General features: G+C 41.5%; 1 protein-coding gene across 1 annotated transcript in view; it reads left to right on the plus strand.

The window, feature by feature from the left end:
- Window positions 1-582: 582 nt before the first annotated feature.
- dvl2 (dishevelled segment polarity protein 2) overlaps window positions 583-17,871 on the plus strand; it is a gene marked incomplete in the record, with an annotated part of 18,678 nt that continues 1,389 nt past the window's right edge. Inside the window, 13 exon segments of the mRNA XM_035675538.1 lie at window positions 583-1,188; window positions 6,396-6,465; window positions 8,984-9,138; window positions 12,682-12,791; window positions 13,030-13,159; window positions 14,095-14,185; window positions 14,339-14,408; window positions 14,505-14,644; window positions 15,291-15,367; window positions 15,466-15,533; window positions 15,628-15,762; window positions 15,849-15,902; window positions 16,680-16,811. Of these exon segments, the coding sequence (XP_035531431.1) occupies window positions 1,028-1,188; window positions 6,396-6,465; window positions 8,984-9,138; window positions 12,682-12,791; window positions 13,030-13,159; window positions 14,095-14,185; window positions 14,339-14,408; window positions 14,505-14,644; window positions 15,291-15,367; window positions 15,466-15,533; window positions 15,628-15,762; window positions 15,849-15,902; window positions 16,680-16,811 (1,393 nt within the window).

Genomic DNA, 17,871 nt, shown 5'->3' on the forward strand with positions numbered 1-17,871 from the left:
TTTTACTTATAATAAATACATTTCAAAAAGCAGGATGTATAGTATTCTTATTATTATTTATTTTCTCATGATGATTAAAGTTTTTTCAAGTGAATATTATGGTTTTATTTTAATATATTGAAATAGAAAATATTCACATGGGGGAAAAAAATCATCACACACATAAAACTTTCTAAACCTATATTAATAATTAACTAGCTATATTAACTTATTAAAACTAAATGTGTATTAACTAAAGCACTGTTATTTTTCATGATGATTTAATCTTTTTATGTTAATATTATGGTTTTAAAATCATCACACAGATAAAACTTTCTAAACCTATATTAATAATAAACTATATTAATTATATTATTTATTAAAACTATTTCGGGGGGGGTTATAACAGCAGCATAACAACAAGGTATTGTACAAATATGTGTTTTTATATATACATATAACATCCTACAAACATTTATTTCTCTATAATATAATAAAAATGTTGGGTGGCTGGTTAGAGAGCGTGCGTACGTAAAGAAAAAAAAAAGGGGGGGTACGTGTTTACGTCACACGCCGCGTTGGCTCGCTCAAAAGTGGTGAAAAGTTTTCGGACCCCCTCCCCTGTATGTTTTTGTTGGGGGAAAAAAAAAAAAAGTTGTTGGTAGTTAGGTCGTGTGAATGTGGCGTGTCCGTCGGTTTTTCTTTCGCCCCTCGGTAACAGCGGGGGAATGCGAGTTTTCCACGTCTCTGCAGTCGGACAGCGAGCTTTTGAGCGGAGGTTGCGGCGCTTTTTACGTCCTCTGGCTCGGACTGAAAATCTCAGTGGCCATCATCGTTTCACCTCTGCCGTCTCGTTAGCCACCTCAGCTAGCTGGAGAGCTAACTAAACCCCCCCCCCTCTCTCTCTCTCTCTCTCTCTCTCACCTCAACAAAGTTAAACGCTACCTCGCCTCATAGTGTGTGTTTCTGGTGGCCACTTCCAGCTGGGGGAGAAAAAGGAAAAGGAGAATTAAAAAAGAAAAAGAAAGAGGAAAGCAACGGTGAAAACATGGCGGAAACCAAAATAATATATCACATCGACGAAGAGGAGACGCCGTATTTAGTGAAGATACCCATTGCTGCCGAGAATATCACATTGCTGGATTTTAAGCAGGTCTTGAACAAGCCAAACTACAAATTCTTCTTCAAGTCTATGGACCAGGACTTCGGGTGAGCTGCACGGTTTTTTCTTTCTCCTTTTTGTGGTGTTTTATGCAAAATGAGTTGAGATTAAACAAAAACAAAAAGCTGCTAAAAGGCGAGTAAATATCCAAAAATGAGTTTTAAAAAATGTCACAAATAGCTGTAAACCTTCGGCGGAGAACAATCCCATAGTGTGCCATTGTTTTCTGAGTGGAGCATTAACTTATTTATAAAAAAAAAAAGAAGAAAAAAACTCATAAAGAAAATCAATTTTTTTAATGAAATTAATGCCTGTTTGCTGAAAATCCCATCTTGTGACCGGCTGTCGTGTTATCCGTCACAAGGAATAACTTATGTTAGAGGGATAATACACTTGAATGAAGGTCGCCATTGAGCCAACACATCCCTAATCAGAAAACTAAAGAGTTATAATGACTGCTGATGAATTTCCAAGTGCTTCTATAAATACTTTGGGTATGTAGGCTGGGGGACATTTCTCAGAAAACATCATCATTACAATGGGAGGCATTCCCTGTCCCTGCTGCCTTTCTTTGCCCTAATCCTCATCCCTCCCTCCCCTCCTTCAGTCCATCATCTTGTGAAATCCTCGCCTTTTCTTTCTCTCGGGACTGAAGCCAGGGTTTTGTCTCCCCTCTTTAACACTTTGGCCTGCCAGCCATCCTTTCATTCCCTGGCTTCCTCTCTTGCTCTCTCTCCCCCTTTTTCTCCCCCAACCCCACTCCTCCAGAAAGAGCTGTCTCCTCTCCTCTATCAATTAATCTTTTTTTTTTTCTTCTTCTTCTTCTCTCGGTGTGACTGCTGTGCATTTTCCTGCAGAGGAATGCGTGTTTGTGGTTTATTCGCCCAGTGAGACCCTTAAGGGCTTCTGTTAAATGCATTGTAGTCTTGGATGAGTATTAAAGGCCCGTTTGCCTCTTTTTTCCCCCCCTCTTTGGATGGCACCATCGGAGCCGGTGCCAGTGAGCTGCAGTATCGACTCAAACAGGACGATGAAATGGATGACATGGCTTTTTATTAGTCGTTCGACCGAGCTGGCAGGCTGGAAGTGTCTCTTGGATGCAGATCTTTTGAATACAACAGCATCAGTAACTGACTTGTAGAGATATTCCTTTGAGCGAATCTGTGCCCCTTGTAAATACTCCACATCTGTTGTTGGGTTGTTGAACTCATTAGTTGAGTAATCAAAGAGCATTTGGATCATTTTAGTTATTTGTTGGTAAAAATGCAGCTTCCCGAAATGTGGCGGTCTGCTTTTTATCATTGAAATCACTACACAAGATGCTCGGGTGAACTTGTGATTATCAGGTTTGCACCATCGTAGACTATAAATAATGAAAGTAATCTCATGGAACCCGAATAAGGTCTAATAGTCTGTGTATCGTTTAAAAAGTTGTTGTGTAAACAGATTAAGTTTTCCCCTGTGATTACATTACACAGAAATATTCTTTAGTGTTGTAACTCATTACTTTCATTCACGATTAGACTATTGATTATTGGTCAATCGTTTTATGTTCCCAGGGCCAAAAGAGACGTCCTCAGATGAAATATGAGTTTACAATAACATAACACAGAGAAAAGCAGCAAATTCTCCCTCTTGAGAAGCTAAAAAATGTTGTTTGACTAGTTGATTCAATATTATTTGAACGTACAGCCGTTGACACCGCATACATATCAACGAGGAGAGGATAAATATTAGACTGTTACACTTCTCAGTGTGGGGCAGTAACGTTCAACTACAGCCTCCGAACTGATCACAACGTTAACTCGACACCTCTGAAACCGTTTCCACAAAAACTGAACATTACAACATTGACCAAGGTTGGATTTATTGCAGGACTGATGTGTTGGACTGCATTACTTTTAGCTAGATGTACCCAATAAACTGTTAAATGTACACCTAATAACTGTGAAAAGCAATTATCTGCCATTTTTATGTGTGCACAGCCCTTCTTGTTACACTCTAATGATCTTCATTAACTATTTTAACTCCACTTCCCACAATCACCAAAGCTGGCTGTCGGATTAAGAGCCGGTCCCGTCTTACTGGACAGGACATGATTAGATTAGACGCTGTGTGCTTGTAAGTGAGCGCACAATGTTAGAGTTTTTCCAAAAGCAAAGAGTCCCAACGGAGCAAGGAAAGTCTTCTAAAGAGAAAATGGCAGAAAAGTCCTCAGTTCCTCACTGAAATTGCGCAGCCTGGCATCACACTCCCTCATTTGAATATCTCCGACTGAGTTCAGATGAAAAATTTCAAACATAGCTCTTAGTCAGCTGTCCAATCAAAGCAGGGACGCCCCCCCCCCCCTCTCTCTCCCCGACCCAGGAGAGAAGTGTGTAATAGTGTGTGTTTTCATTTGCCCTGGTACGAGGCCAGCTGTCGGCCAGAGCTGTGTGTGTGGCGGTGGGGGAGATCGGTGGGGCAGAGCAGGCCAGGGCCGGTGCTGGAAACCTGGGGCTGGACGGAGGCCATTTGCCGGGTGTCTGGGGTGTCCACTGTCCACGGGGAGTAGAAAGGGGAGACAGAGTGGGCTGGTTATTAGATATTCTTCCATGTACCTCTGCTGGTAAGGAGATGCAGTGTTGGTTTTGAGGAATTTAATAGCAGCGAGGGGCTGGAAAAGAGGGAAGCGGGGGTGAAGAACTTCAGGTTGTATTAAATTCCACAGGATTATATTTTATGGCTGTTTGTGCGTTATTTGAGGCATTTTAGAGCGCGTGCGAAATGACTCGACCGCTGTCGCTCGTTTGTTCGGAGGGCCGAGGAATGAGGACAATTACGACCTCCCGAGAAGAATGTTGCATCTGTTCGTCCGCTGTCGTCTAGAGGCAGTTTCTGCGGAGGGAAACCTCAGATAAATCAGACGGAGGAGAAGTTTGTTTGTTAACTAACATTCGGTAGCCACACACACACACACACACAGCTTCTCAAAAGTCTTCCTGCAACAGTTCCCCACCAGCGGCCACAACAATCTGGTCGTATGCTGACACTCGGCCACAAAACCAGCTCTCAGCAGCTGCTTACGAAAGCCCAGTGGAGCCTGACCAAGTCTCACACACATAAGAGGAGGCACGTCGGCTGGAAAGATGCAGCCGGGGAAAAGAACCCTTTTTTTTGGAGGAGTTGGAGCAGTCAAGTGTCCTCTCCGTAGCACTTGTGCCCAGTCCCTGTCCCAGTAAACTACTGTAATAACATAGTGGGAGGCTGCTGGGGGGGGGAAATTACACAGCTGAAGCCCAGTGTTTGCCTTTCCGACAATCATGGAGGAAGAGCACGGAGGAGGGAAGAAGAGCCAGACGGATGTGTTTAAGGAGCGTTGGCCATGTGGACACTGGGCTCTCACTGTGACTCTTACTGAGAGCTTATTGTTGCTGTGTGTATTGGATTTTGCATGCGTGATTTAGCTGACCGGGCTGTGTCATTTGCAAGGAGGCACAAGAACAGTAATAGTGTGTGTGTGTGTGTGTTTTAGCTCATTGCTGTGACAGAATAAATTCCATAGCGTCTGTCACTTACCGCAGGAAGCAAATTAAGATTGTTTGTTCCTTTCTTTGCTCATTCATAGCTTCGTGGCTTGGGTGGCTCTTGGTAATAAGATTAGTCCCAGTCCCATTAGCAGGGATATCGTTGTACATTGATTACAAGAGGATTTTGTTTTGAAATTGATGCTGAATTACTGAATGCTTCTTTTATTTTGAATGGATGGGTATCAACTACACTAAAGCCCATCACAGTCAGATCCTTCCTTTACTCTGCTGTGTTTTTGTCCACTTCGGCTGCTCCTGTTGCAGCTCGACAGCACATTACTATGTTAATGTGTTTGTCCACATTGATGCGACTCACTCTGTTATCTCACCCCTCTCTCTTTCTCTCTAATTAGCAAAGCTCCGTGTACAGATCCTTCAAGTAGCAGTCTTCTTGGTTGGTTGAGATGACAAACGCTGTCTGTGGCAGGTCATTTCGGCTGCCACTAATTAAAGGGATAGTTCAGGTTGTTTTTGAAGAGGGGTTGTGTGAGGTACTTATCTGCAGTCAGTGTGTTACATGCAGTAGACGAAGGTCAGCCCGGCCATAGTTGGGAGACGCAGACGGGAGTCCTGGCACCAAAGCAGAGCAATGCACTGCTGAATACGGGGTCAGCGTAACAGTCTATATCAGTTTAAGTGTACGCTATACTAAGAACATTTACTGCTTTACCTTGCCACCAGACAGCCCCAACTGTCTCTTTAAGGTTGATTCCAGGAGTGGACCACAGACCAAAATGAAACGTATACATTTGGCTGATGTCACCTCTGTAATCAAGAGGTTCTAAGCTCTGAGTTTTTTTCAATGGAAGTGTATAAAACTAAATCAATTTGCAGAAGGACCTCCTGTTTTACACACACTGGCATCCCCTTGGCCTGCATCTCTCTGCCTCTCCGCAGTTTCAGTAGTTTGTTTTATAAAGTTACCCGTGTGTGGAGGAGGCTTGTTGTTAAGGACGTAGCTGATTGAAACCAGTGGTACCGAATGTTTCTCCTGCTCTGTGCTTGTAAAATGTCCACCGTATTCGAGTCTTTTAACGTAACACCAGTTAACGTCTCTCCACGTTTCTGTGCAAAATGCTACAATGGGCCGACCAAAGTAAAGTCTATATGGGAAACACAGAGATCGGGCTTTAAATACGACGCCAAGTAAACATGCAAATGCTGATTTGGACTCTGATTACCATAGCAACAGTTGAAGCTTCGGGGCGTCCCTACACATTGCTAGACAACCATACTTTTAATGTCACTTCAACATGACTTTCTGCTGAAATCACTATTGACTCTGAAGGGAATTTACAGCTGCTGCGTTGATGTCATACACACTAAAGTCAGACTGATCTATAAAACACATGGTAACACATGTTAAAGGAATATGGCAAGCGAACAAGAGCAGCTTGTCAAGACATATTTCAGTAATATTTTCGACTTAAGCTGAGCGTTTGATTTAGTTCAGCCATGTTGTTGTCATAGTCTAATATATTTAATGTAATGCGTCAGCAATGTAAACTATTTAATTCCCCTGGCAGCTCCGCTTTGTTCTTTATGACTGGACTAAAACCTTGGTGTGGTGTTCAGCCTCATTCCCTCCCGCTGCTGCACCAGATAACACATACCATGCCCCAATGTTATGAAGGTAGAACAATTTATGCCTCCCGAGCCTCACACTGTCTCTCTGTTTCTTTCAGGGTGGTGAAGGAAGAGATTTCCGACGACAGTGCCAAGTTGCCATGTTTCAACGGCAGGGTGGTGTCATGGGTAAGAGTGAATAAACCTGTTGCATATTTGTAATCAAAGTGGGAGTGGGAGCTATCCAGATCCCACTGACCACTGATCTATAAATGACGTCATCTCATCATTTCCCACTGAGGCTGCTATGAAAATGTTCAGACTTGGCTTTTATCTCAAAAGTCAGCCAACATCATCTGCCAGAGGCTGTTTTCAGAAACCACTTTTCCCTTTCCTGCACATTCCCCCCAGACCTCCCTCGGACTAATGATCTTTCCTAACAAGCAGCAGTAAAATAAAGTAATTCAATTTCAAAATTGAGTCGTTATTTTGCACAATTGTCTATCATATTGCAACACGCACAGACTCTTTTGTAGTTTAGGCTTTGGTGAACAAACATCTCAGAGAAAATCTCCTGGAAAGAGAGGGAAACCTGAACCAGACTAACTGTCCAGCCAGGTAAAGTGGGAGGAAACAGACTCACAAGATCTATGAGAAAAGTCTTCTTGGTGCCACAGTCTGAGTCGCTGCAGCCAATAGCATGTAGTGGTAGTTCAGACTATAAAACCGTTTGCACCCATTAAATCTATTGGCTGGTCTTTACAAAGGAAAGGGAGAAAAACAAAACAGAGCCCTGTGGGGTATACATTTCTTACTCTCCTGTCCTTTTATCCACATTGTCCTTAGATCGATCCGTTCTCGTTTGTTGCAGTGAAGCCAATACTTTACTGTCACTCTCTGAGAAAGTTAACCCAATCACAAATATTTCTCGTATTATGCCAGTCCACTTTGTTAGGCGTTGGAGGTTCCTTTTTATACCAGTTACCCTTTTTAAACCAACACCAGCTCTATAAGTTGCTCTCTGAGGCCTGGTGCCTAATTTCAAACCAGTTCTTTTGCGTTTCAACAGCCAAAGATCTGGCTGTTGTCCAGGAAAACTGGTTCCACCGCGGCACCAACACATGGCTGGTCTAGAACCAAGAACTGCTAACAACAGGGGCTGGAGGCGCCTTGTGGCCAGCCAGCAATGTGTTTTATTAGCTGTTTACCACATAGATCGAACATGGAACGCAACATTGACCTAGCTGGCTAGCTAGCTAGCTGTTGGTCAGCTAACATAGCTACTAATTTCTCACATCAAAGTTTCGTTTGTAACGTTATTTGTAACTTGTCGGTCTACAAAAAATGTACCCTTTGGTTGCTTGAGTTTTCCCCCTAAGAGGCTGAAATTTGGCACGGGGGAAACGTGTGTGTGTGTCTGTGTGTGTGTCTTAAATTAATATTCCTAAAAGAACTAAAATAGTGAAAAAGAAATATCTTTTCTTCTTCTTGAGTTCTCGGTATGAGAAGAACCTGTGAGGACAATATAGTCAGTTTTGCTGTGTTAAGCATTTGAAAGCCACTCAGTCATTGTATTGGTGTTGAAAGTCTGCAGATGCAGCAAATCTTTATAATGAATATTTGTCGATGCAACATGTGGAGCCAAGAGAGAGGAAATCATGAGGAAAGCAGATGTTTCTGTCATTGTGCTAATCCATGCTCAAGCCTGCGAGTTACAAGCAACACAGCGTGTTACCGGCTACAGTACAGTGAGCTGCCAGGTACAGTTTTCATACTTTCCGTTTCCCTAGTAGACGGCCCAGTTGTTGCACCCCACCCTGCAGGTTGCATTTGAATAGAGACAAAACATCGGGACGGGGCCCAGATAAGCAGGTTTGAGGCCGAAAGCATCTGTTAAGTGCATAAGAACGAGGGGAGGCATTAAAAGAGGGGGAACAAAGATCAGAGACCAGAGGGACTGACATGTGATCTGCAAGCCAAGACGGATGGAGAGATCCCAGAAGACGAGTGTTTCATAGCCATTAGTTGGGAGGGAAGAGCAGGGAGTGACTCAGTAAAGAGGGCCAACGTCAGTCTGTACAGGCTGATAGACTCCATTTGGTTGAATGCGAAGCTTATTTTTCTGGATTTGTTGAACGCACCAAGCATCTAAAAGCTACGGAACAAAGTGCGCTTTGTTAAAACGTGAGGAAGACGATATGTTTTCTTATATTTTAGCCAAATACGGCCATATTTGCCCAACTGCTCTAACTTAACTACATCCCATTCCCTTCCTGTGTCTGTGTTAATTGTCCAGGTAATTGGATGCTGTATGGCATTCATCCTAATTGTGTGTGTGTGTGTGTGTGTGTATGTGTGGGCACTTTTGTTATATAATGAAGAGAGACAGGTTAAGTGTAGGATAGCATTTCAGTATGCCCTTGAGACGTCCATCTGAAAAGAGTACAGCGTTTGTGTGTCAAAGTAATTGACATCTTACCCGTTTTTCCTCCCTCTACCCTCCACCTCCTTCCTACTCCTCCTTTCAGTCCTCTCGTTTTCTCACCCTCTCTTCTTGCTGCCCTCTCTCAATTTGTACCTCTTGTTTTGTGCCAATTCCTCTCCACTCTGCATATTCTGTTTCTTTTTCATCCTGCCTCTCTACCTTTTTTACCTTTCCTGTTATTGTTTCTTAATCTCTTTTCTTTCTCCCTTTTTTTTTCTCCAGTTGGTATCTTCGGACACTCCCGCAGCAGAGCCACCGGTGGCAGTGGTCCCCCCTGTGGAAACGACGACCCAGCCTTCGCCCCCTCCTCCGCCCCTCCCACCCCCACCTGCAGAGAGGACCGGGGGCATCGGGGACTCCAGACCGCCCTCCTTCCAGTAAGCGAAGCAGAGGCACCCATTAGCTTTACTGTGCTGTATATTTACCCGCAGAGGGGCATCACAAAGCCAGAAACTTTCCCAAAAGCGACATATTTCATCAGTACCCGCATACACTTTATCTGAAATGTCGATACCGTATCGTTTCCTGAATATGTCACACACTCCCAGTATCAAGTTACAACAAGAATAGCAAGAATATTACAGCTCATTTGAACCTGATCTGTCTTGGAGCCGCCCTTGTTATTAACATTACCAGTTTTAGGTGAAGCTTGATTTTAAAGTCTTTTTATAGTTGAAACAGCATTGACTTATTTATCATCATCTTAATTAATTTGTATGGCATGACGTGTTGGCAAACACTTGACTGTTTACACAACTGTTTACACATCCAGCAGGCACGGAGCGCCATTAGCATTCATTTAGAGTCGTGTTTCAGGTAACCTGATGAATGTGAGTCCTACATTCATTCTCTGTTTAGCTCTGTTTTGCTTTTCACCAACTCCTGAGGGAAATGTCCGTCTCTTTAGCTACTAAATGTCCCACTATGTTCACCAGCTAGTCGCTAACTTTATCTGTCTGCTGTTCAGCGCCTGGCAGGTATCCTATAGTGGGTTTATGAGAGCTTTTGCATTGACTCTAATGAGACAATAACGGTCATGTTGTCGGATGTAAAACCAAAACAATGAGCTGAAAGAGGCTAAAAACTCTCTGAGCTAAAGGTAGCTGTAGAGTTGGAGAATAATTCTCTGTGGGACAAACTATCCATTTCACATTGCACTTGGTCATTTGATCCAGTTTTAATATAAAAAGAGTGATTATGGCGGCTTTAAAGAGTGTGAAACCACAAGGCACTCTAGTCAGAGACTTTTTCAGAATGAAATAAAGATCCTCTAAAGAATAATCATCCTTTCTGCATCCATGTTATCCTACTAAAATGTGAGGAAACCATTACTGTAATTTGAGTACAGCCTGTGGTGGCCAAAATAAACAAAGTATCTATAATTTTAATAGCTTCTTACCATCATTCTTCTCCTTGAGACGTCTGGAGCTCTTTAAGTTTGGTTTAGGGGTCAAATGGAGTTCACACCCGTCAGTAAAACCTCCCATTACGGCTGCAGCGTTCATTCATTTCTCATGTTTGGACCTCGTCCTGTCTGTCTGCTGTGGCTGCAGGATGGTGGCTTGATGGCTTTTGAATCCAGTTTCAAATTAAACCATTTTCTTTTTAACTTCACTAAATGTGCGGTTTGCAGCCGGTTGGAGAATTAACCACGTTAGTTATTTCTTTCCATTTGGAGCTGGATCAACACCATTGCTCATACTGGAAAATTCAATGTGTCTCTAACTGTTTTGTCTCGCTTCAATCATGAACCACAGACTTTCTATGTGCACCTATGTAATCAGCACAGTTGTTGGTATGTGTGTGGCACTGAAGTCTGCGGCCCCATGTAGGCTTAAGACTGATTTATAGTTGTATGTAGGCTCTACATCCAAACCGATGTCGTTTTGAGTATTTATACGTGTGCTCTGGTGTGTCTGCATTGCTCTACAAATAATGCTAGTTGGCCGTGGGGTTTCTATACCGCTGTGTTATTTATCTTCGTGTACTACAAACTATGGCCACTGAAACTTTCCCACTCTCTCCTCAATCTGTCTTGTGTTTTCCTCGTTTCGTATTTTTCTCCCTGCCCGTGAAACGAGAGGACGGGGGAACAGACGAGCATGTCATGCACTGAGTCAGCGTCCCACATGTGCCTGTTTGTCTGTTTGGGTTTGTGTGCATGTGTGCTGAAGGAAACACTCGTTTGAGAATGTGTTTTGAAGAGGGATTCTCAAACAGCCATATCAACTCATCTGGATTTTGTATGAGTCACTTCCTATTCTCAGTCAATGCACACACCACACACACACCACACACACAACACAACACACACACACACACACACACGAAGTGGACGGAGGTGCACGTCAGGTTAGGATACGAGGCTACACCGGGCCTCCGCTGTACCCACGGCGTCCATTCAACGCTGAAGTTTAAATCCGGCTTTACTCTGGAATTTGTTTGTTGTTGAATGCATATTGGTTTGTGTTACCAACTCTGGTTGTGACGGGCTTGTCTTGTGGATTCTGGTTTCTTCTTGATCCTTTGGATGTGGTAACGATGATATAAGTGACTTTGAGTAGAGCTAAACAGATATATTGGCCAGTATTCACTTATTGCATGTTTCACTAAAATAAATCTTCTATATAAGGCTTCCTTATTGAGATAGTTAAAGATCATATAAGCAGTATCTGTCTGGCTGTACCATTCACTTGTGTACTTTCTTACATTTATAATTCATTGTCTGTAGACTAAACTGCCTAAAGGGGACATTAAGGCTCCACTCAATTCATCAGTGGATTTCTACACGTGTGTATAACAGACTGCACACATTTTCTCAATCTGACTTTGGAATATTTTGTACATTCTTCTGAAGAGCGAACACAGAAGTGACTGTAGCACTGGACACCGTGAATGAGAAATGTTGGTTGTATCTCGCCAACACAATCTGCTGGGTGACTTCACACATTCAAGAGATTCAAGAATTTTTAGTTGATTTAGTTTAGTCTATTTGACGTAATAAGAAGGAGGAAATTAAATCACACACAACTACAGGAATGTCATTGATGACACGGTCACATCCAAGTGGTCCATGATGCAGCATAGATACTACCAACAAATAAACACACTTAATACAGCTATAGAATAAATGTAACAGGCCACTGAATACAGTCAATGAAACATTTTCCCTTCCTGAAACCGTATTAATACACGACGGGCCGGTACATCTTCTGTCATCTGATCTTAAGTAGAGCTGTGGGAAATGAACGTTTCACTTTCTGGAAACAATGTAATGTGATCTCATTATATCAGATCTTATGTCAAGACCTAAATTGAAGTGACGAGTGTAAGTGGACCATACTGTTTACAACAATAGTGTACTGTACACTTTTATACTTTTTTAAAGAATTCAAACCATATTATTTTATCCAGTGTGTATTTGTGCAGGTGTGTGTGTGCTCACTGGGGATAAATAGTTATTTGAAAAGATAAACACAGCCTGCTAAATGTATTCATTAAAGTTTGCAGTTTGCAAAAGGTAAAACATTTTCTTTCAACCTATTCCAAACGTGTCGAGCTGCCAAATCATTAATTACAATCTCTGTCTAGAGTTTTATTGGTCTCGTCAAATTCTGGCATTACTGAATAATTTGATTGTTTTAAATGGCCACCAGAAGTTTTTGGAATAAAAAAGATCAATATTTGCTGCATCAATTTAGATCCCCTTTTGTTCTGAACTGGTCCATCGTGACTACAACAATGAAGTGCAATGCTAAACCTTTAGAGTAATCCTAAAGTCATAAAACATCTTTATAGGTAATTATTGTAAAAACCAAGGTTCTCACTTTGGCCAAATAGTTTTAATGAAACATTTAAATTAAGTGTTGAAAGTCAGTTGTGCTCTAATTCCTCCTTTGCTCCTGCTTCTTCTTTTACAGCCCCAATGCTACAGGCAGTGTGGAGACTTTGGACGACCAGACTGAAACAGAGTCTGTAGTTTCCTTCAGGAGAGAGAGACCTCGGCACAGAGAGAGCATGGAGCAACACGGTGAGAAAAACCAGATCACAGCGCTGATGAAAAATGCTCTTTTGTGACAAAGTGCCATCGAGATTTGGCATGTTCCCAACATCCAAACAGTGAAAAGATCTTGATATAATCAAAGAATGTCGAAGTGAGGAATGTTTGCGATCTATAGAAGAAAAGGCAAACACAGACTTGAGCAAACATGAAAATTCACGGTGAATTTTTCCCTATTGTCTTTCGGGCTTCTCCTGTGACGTCCCAGGGCCTCGAATGAACGGCCAGACTCGACTGGAGCGCCACCTGGCAGGATATGAGAGCTCCAGTACAGTGATGAGCAGCGAGCTGGAAACCACCAGCTTCTGCGACTCCGAGGACGACGACACCATGAGCAGGTGGGAGGTTGACCTGAGGAATTCAGACACCTAGATTTTATGTATCCCACAATACAGCACAAAACATCCAATTTAAAAAGAGCATTTTAGAGTATATGATGTTAACATCAGTTGTTACAACTTCCCTACTACTATACTATATATTAAAGTGTGTGTGTATATATGTATATATGTATATATGTATATATATATTAATTATATAGTAATTTAACCCTTTGTCTCCAATTATTTGCACTTATAATTTTGCTTTAAAAATGGTCTCCTCCTCTTCAACTATCATTAAATTGTACATGTTTTGGACTATTCTGGACTAATACCATATTCGTTGTTATTTATTTGCTTGTTTGTTCTGGGAAACAAAGATAATCATCTCTGCCTTGTTGCAGCTCAGTCTATTTAGTCACAGATCTAGTCACATAAGTGTTTGCATGCAATTTGTGCCAGTGCAGGAAAATGGAGGCGACTTCTCCGATATCTGAGTTGGAAATAACCAACACAACATTTAGCGAGCACACAATTGATGGAGCACAACAGATAAACATAAGCCACTGACATCTGAGAGTTCCATCTTATTATCGGTCGATACCAATGTCATCATTATTTTGGCCAGATTTGATTTTAAAAAAAGTTCATCTGAGTGTTCAGGATGTTGTAGAAATGAGTGGGTTAATGTTTGGGTTGGGGTATATATGGATTGGAATGTAGTTTTTTATTTGTGCTGTAGTTTGTTTGATTTTCTTTAGATGAAATCGGAGCCACAGATCAACGAGAATGGAAAATATTCCCTCAAGAATCCCTCTTTAGCGTCCCCCATTATTTTTTGTGGGTTTCAGACACAAAAAGCAACACAAAAGGGGAGACGGAAGCACCGCCCTATTAAAGCTTTGTGACAGCATGTTTCTCTTCTGACCTTTCACCTTTTTGCTGACTCGTAGGTTCAGCAGTGCAACAGAGCAGAGCACAGCCTCTAGGCTTCTTAAACGCCACCGCAGGCGCAGGAAACAGCGCCCACCACGTTTGGAGAGGGTATGTACTCTTGAGTTGTGCTTTCTGCTGATGTATTTCAGTGATTGCTCTCTGCTGTTCTATGCTGAATCAATAGTTTGTAGAGGGGAGAGCCATTGAAATGGTTTACTCTGAGAAAGTATTTTTGTCTGATAGTAAATTTGTGGTTTTCAGGCCTCGTCCTTCAGCAGCGTGACCGACTCCACAATGTCCCTGAACATCATCACCGTCACTCTCAACATGGGTCTGTAAACTCTATCCTCGTCTTTGAGCCTCAAGTGCCACGCTTTGACAACTGTATGCTGACTGTTAACACTGTTCTGATTCTTCAACAATACAGAGAAGTACAATTTCTTGGGCATCAGCATTGTGGGCCAGAGCAACGAAAGGGGGGATGGAGGCATCTACATCGGCTCCATCATGAAGGGAGGAGCTGTGGCTGCAGACGGACGCATTGAACCTGGTGACATGCTGCTGCAGGTGAAAAAGAATAACGACTTAATAGTTAATTTAAAGTGTTTTTATTTCTCACTGTTTTAGATGAATGTTTTGCTGAAGAAATACTTGTTTTTTAGATATTTTGAGGCCCATTTCTGGATCTTTTCCCCTGTGGGTTTTCCAGCTTAGGTACAACTCAATGTGTGTTCAGTTGTGGAGTTTTAATTAATTCCTGTCGTTGTGCTGAGATATATGAACTGATCTGTTTAATGTGTTTAGTTTTTCATTAAAACTGAATGAATATTAAAAAAACATTGATTTAGATTATGTTTCCTTTTTAAATGCAGAAAATTAAATCAGTGCTTATGTGTATGACTGCAACACTTATTTTCTCAATTAATTGATTAATCTATTTGCTCCATAAAATGGTACAAAGAGGTGAAAAACATCAACATTTCCTAAAGCTAAAGGTGATATTATCAAATTGCGTGTTATGTCCCACCAACAATCTGAACCCTAAAGATATTCAGTTATTTCAGTATGAGACAGTAAATCCCGAAGATTGAAAAACTGAAACAACAAATAACTTCAACAATGAATTGATCATTTCAGTGTTTCTGTCATTTCAGCTGCACTTATAGTGTCAGTCTAACTAAAACAATCTTCTTATGCTTCAATACCCTCCAAGGTGAACGACATAAACTTTGAGAACATGAGTAACGACGACGCAGTGCGGGTACTGAGGGAGATTGTACACAAGCCAGGGTGAGTAGCTGTTTTCTCAGTTGAGAAACTTGTATTAAGTTTTTGTCTTCACATAAGTGGTCAATAATGATTATGATGATTTCTTATTCATTTTTCAGGCCCATCATCCTCACAGTGGCAAAGTGCTGGGACCCTTCTCCTCAGGGCTACTTCACTCTGCCTCGCAGTAAGTGCAGGGCTGCCTCACTCCCAGCCTCAGCTTTTGTTGATGAACCACTGATGTCAGGGTCAGTAATAGTTTCTCTTCTCCACCTGTGCAGATGAACCGATCCGACCCATTGACCCCGCAGCGTGGGTGAGCCACTCTGTGGCCATGACCGGAGCCTACCCTGCCTTCCCTGGCAGCTCCTCCCTCAGCACCATCACCTCTTCCTCCTCCGTCACCGAGACCGAACGTAAGAGCCGTTTACAATGTCGCCCTAATCATCTCATTTTCTGTGTGCTGTAATTCACCACTCCTCTTTATTTTCTTTTGTTGTAGTTCTTTCATATCTACACAAGTCCTCTCATCAGGGCACCGACACAGTATGCAAAAGTATGGAATTTGATTTTAGTAATTTCCAAGTCAAGATGAGCATGGGAAAATATTTGATTGTTTCCAGACTATTGTTCCTTTTCTGTTTTCTAAAATATAAAATTTTGAATTTCTAAAAACACTTTTCTGAATATTTATGCTTTCTGCAGTGATGTAGTTATCTTTTCTGTCTAAGGAACCCTTTATGGCTGCGTTCATTGTCGTTTCCATGGACACTGTGAATAAATAAGGCTGCACAGACATAATAGCATACATAGTATAATATAATATAAGTATACATAGTAGAATGTAACATACATGTGAACAGTTGGATTTTATAATAAACATCTAGCTATTTGGACTCAAATTTGACCTCAAAAAGTCTGCAGATAAGTCTGGAATTTTGAAATTAAAAATGTGTAGGAACCCATTCTCATAAAACTATATTCTCCACCTTTAAACGTCTGGTTTGTTTGTCAGACTGATTTTCAACGTCTGAATGACGTTCGTTATTGTAAAGTATCTTTTTCCTGTTACAGTCTCCTTCCATCTTTCTCTCCTAACGACATTGGCACAAGAATCATCTTTCACATCTGTCTTTGTGCTTTTGTCGCTGTCGTTATGTGATAAATGATGTCTGCTGCTTTTCTGCCTTTGATCTCCTCAAAGTTAGACTCCTCGGCTTTTAGTTTCGACCCAGTTTAGATTTCAACTCTCAGCCATTCTTTTATTTATCCTTGCATGTCTATACTTCTTCCTCTTCAAGCTTACCTAAAATTCTCTTTTGTCTTTCTACAGGTTTCGATGATTTCAACTTATCACTACACTCTGACATGGCATCGGTTGCCAAGGCCATGGCCTCACCAGAGTCGGGTCTGGAGGTCAGGGACCGCATGTGGCTCAAAATCACCATCCCCAACGCTTTCCTCGGTAAGAAGTAGAGACAAGGTTAAAAGAGAGTACATTAGTTTCATGAACTTTCTGTGCCTCTCAGGACTTTACAGGGCAGGCATTATGTTCTCAGAATTAAAACCGTGTGACTTGTGGGAGGAAAAAAACCCCTGAAGTACAAACTTGAGTGCCTGTTTTGATAGAAAACATCTGTTAAATTGGAATCACCTGCAACTGAATCACAAGGAGTAATTAGGTAAACTAAATGCCCATTTTGTGCTTTTTGAAATAGAAATGTAGTTTCTTTTTCAATCTCTATTAAACTAGCATTTCATCAAAATATAGTAAAAATCTATCCACCAGTTTTAGTGCCGTGAATGTCAGAGCGAGGTGTTAATTCACATTAATGGCCTTCTTTTTGAGGCTGTAGTTTGTAGTGTCGTTAAAACGGTAATGCTGCTAAATTCCCCTCTGAAGATGGTCTGGATACACTTCTCTCAAACTCGTTATTGTCACAACATAATTAAAGTATTGTGTTGAAATCCTGTTCTGGGAACGATACACTAAACAGCAAGTCACCGCAGAGGAATAATGCAGGTTGAGCCACAAAGTACAGCTTTCCTCATCAGATTGGGTTCCAATTCTTTCTTGATCCTAGATCTTACACTTAACTCCGATTTGCACTGAAACATCTTGAATGTGAAATATTTGTTGCATTTGTTTTCACTGTATGTATTAAGTACAACTCAATCTACTATCCTTTTATTCCTCCTTAATTCTGTGTAGATAGATAGATGAATAGATACACACACATATTCATAGAGATTAAATATGTGTGTGTGTGTATATATACAGGTGGAAATATCACTTTTCTTTGCAGCTGAGTTGTTGTCAACTCAAACAAACTGAGAGCAAATCGTAGAGAACTGCATAGTTTTGTCACTTGATGCTGCCCTACCCCCACGTGATGCACGTATGTCCATTCAGTTGTCAAGACATTTCATTCTGAAATTGTCAACCTGCTGGTGGCGCTAGATGAAAAATCAGAGGGTAAACAGAGATGATGCATCCTGTGGAAACATTAAATATCTGGACCAAA

The sequence above is a fragment of the Morone saxatilis genome, unplaced genomic scaffold, assembly GCF_004916995.1.
Source record: "Morone saxatilis isolate NCDOM2014 unplaced genomic scaffold, NCSU_SB_2.0 Contig4, whole genome shotgun sequence".
In the NCBI taxonomy this organism is placed as follows: Eukaryota; Metazoa; Chordata; class Actinopteri; family Moronidae; genus Morone; species Morone saxatilis.